At 46.8% G+C, this 1,275-nt stretch overlaps 1 protein-coding gene across 1 annotated transcript in view; it reads right to left on the bottom strand.

Moving 5' to 3' along the window:
• Positions 1-293: 293 nt before the first annotated feature.
• NSMCE4A (NSE4 homolog A, SMC5-SMC6 complex component) overlaps positions 294-1,275 on the bottom strand; it is a 21,577-nt gene continuing 20,595 nt past the window's right edge. Inside the window, exons 9-10 of the mRNA XM_007936821.2 lie at positions 598-692; positions 294-368 (exon numbers count right to left, since the gene is read on the bottom strand). Coding sequence (XP_007935012.1) covers positions 294-368; positions 598-692 — 170 coding nt within the window. The remainder of the gene's footprint in view (positions 369-597; positions 693-1,275) is intronic.

Here is a 1,275-nt window from a genome sequence, read left to right as displayed (position 1 = left end):
GTTGATGTATTGGGGGAAAAAATGTCAATACAAGAACAAAACCTACTCAGTTTCTTTCAATAGCAAATCTCACAAACACCGAAGCGATGAGTCGCATGAACGGAACCTGTAAGCACTGTGCCCTGCCTCTGCCCTTTTCCCCAATCACGTACAGCTCGAGGACCCTAAGAAGGGGGCACTTGGGACACAAAATCCAAACTTCTCTGGAATGGTAAAGAGGCGGATGGCTGACATGCCAAATAAACCTTCATAAAACTGCAGCTGCCTGTTGGCACTGTTACCCTGGGCAGGCGTCAAGCACTCGGCCTCTGCTGGCTCTGACTTGAAGCAATCACAGGCTCTGAGATCTCGAAGGTCCTCACAATCTCCTGGTGAAGAGAACATAGGAGGTTTGGGGACGGGGCTTGACGCACAGGACACGGAGGTTTGGGGACGGGGCTCGACGCACAGGACACGGAAGGTTTGGGGACGGGGCTCGATGCACAGGACACGGAGGTTTGGGGACGGGGCTCGACGCACAGGACAGAATGTTTAGGGACGGGCTCAGCACACAGGAGGATGTGGTGGAACTATGCAGGGTAGTGTGCAGAACTCTACCTCCCAGTCCTGGTAACTCAGGGCGATAATTCCTTGCTTCCTAATTTGTGTGTTATGATCAAGTCCTTCATTTTCTTCATTAATGGTAACAGGCTCTGTTTGAGAGACAGAGTTTTCAAAGGTTATCACAAAAGGTAATTAATCCAAACACAAAATGATGACTAACTGGACCAGACCTGTCCTGAGAGAATACTTGTAACTGTTTTTGTTATGTGCCATGGAGTAGATTCTGACTCACAATGCCCCAAAGGACAGAGCAGAACTGCCCCACTGGGTCTCCAAGACTTTGCAAGGTCACCTTCACAGAAGCAGACTGCACCATTTTTTTCCTACAAAGCTGCTGATGGGTTGGGACTGCAGACCTTTTGGTTAGTAGCCAAGCACTTACCCCTGCACCACCAGGGCTTCTTTGAATACCTACTAGTGTTCTGTGCATTATTAAGCTATTATAGTGTTATCATAGTGTTTGCTTCTTTCTATTTTTAAAAAACCACAGAGTAACACATTCCAATCTTTTGAAAACCTCCACGTATCTACTAACCAAGCCTAGAGATAAGAGTCTAATATGAAATCAAGAATGTCTGAAGTTACATATATGGGTGACTCAAGTCCTTCCTTCTCTGCAGGAGTTCCTACAGAGAGCAGGTGTCACAAAGAGTGTGAAATCATTCAAGTAAG

The sequence above is a fragment of the Orycteropus afer genome, unplaced genomic scaffold, assembly GCF_000298275.1.
Source record: "Orycteropus afer afer isolate SDZICR_OR568_19922 unplaced genomic scaffold, OryAfe1.0 scaffold00038, whole genome shotgun sequence".
Classification (NCBI taxonomy): domain Eukaryota; kingdom Metazoa; phylum Chordata; class Mammalia; order Tubulidentata; family Orycteropodidae; genus Orycteropus; species Orycteropus afer.
Note: the sequence above shows the minus strand (reverse complement) of the source record. Positions and strands in the feature narration are given on the sequence as shown.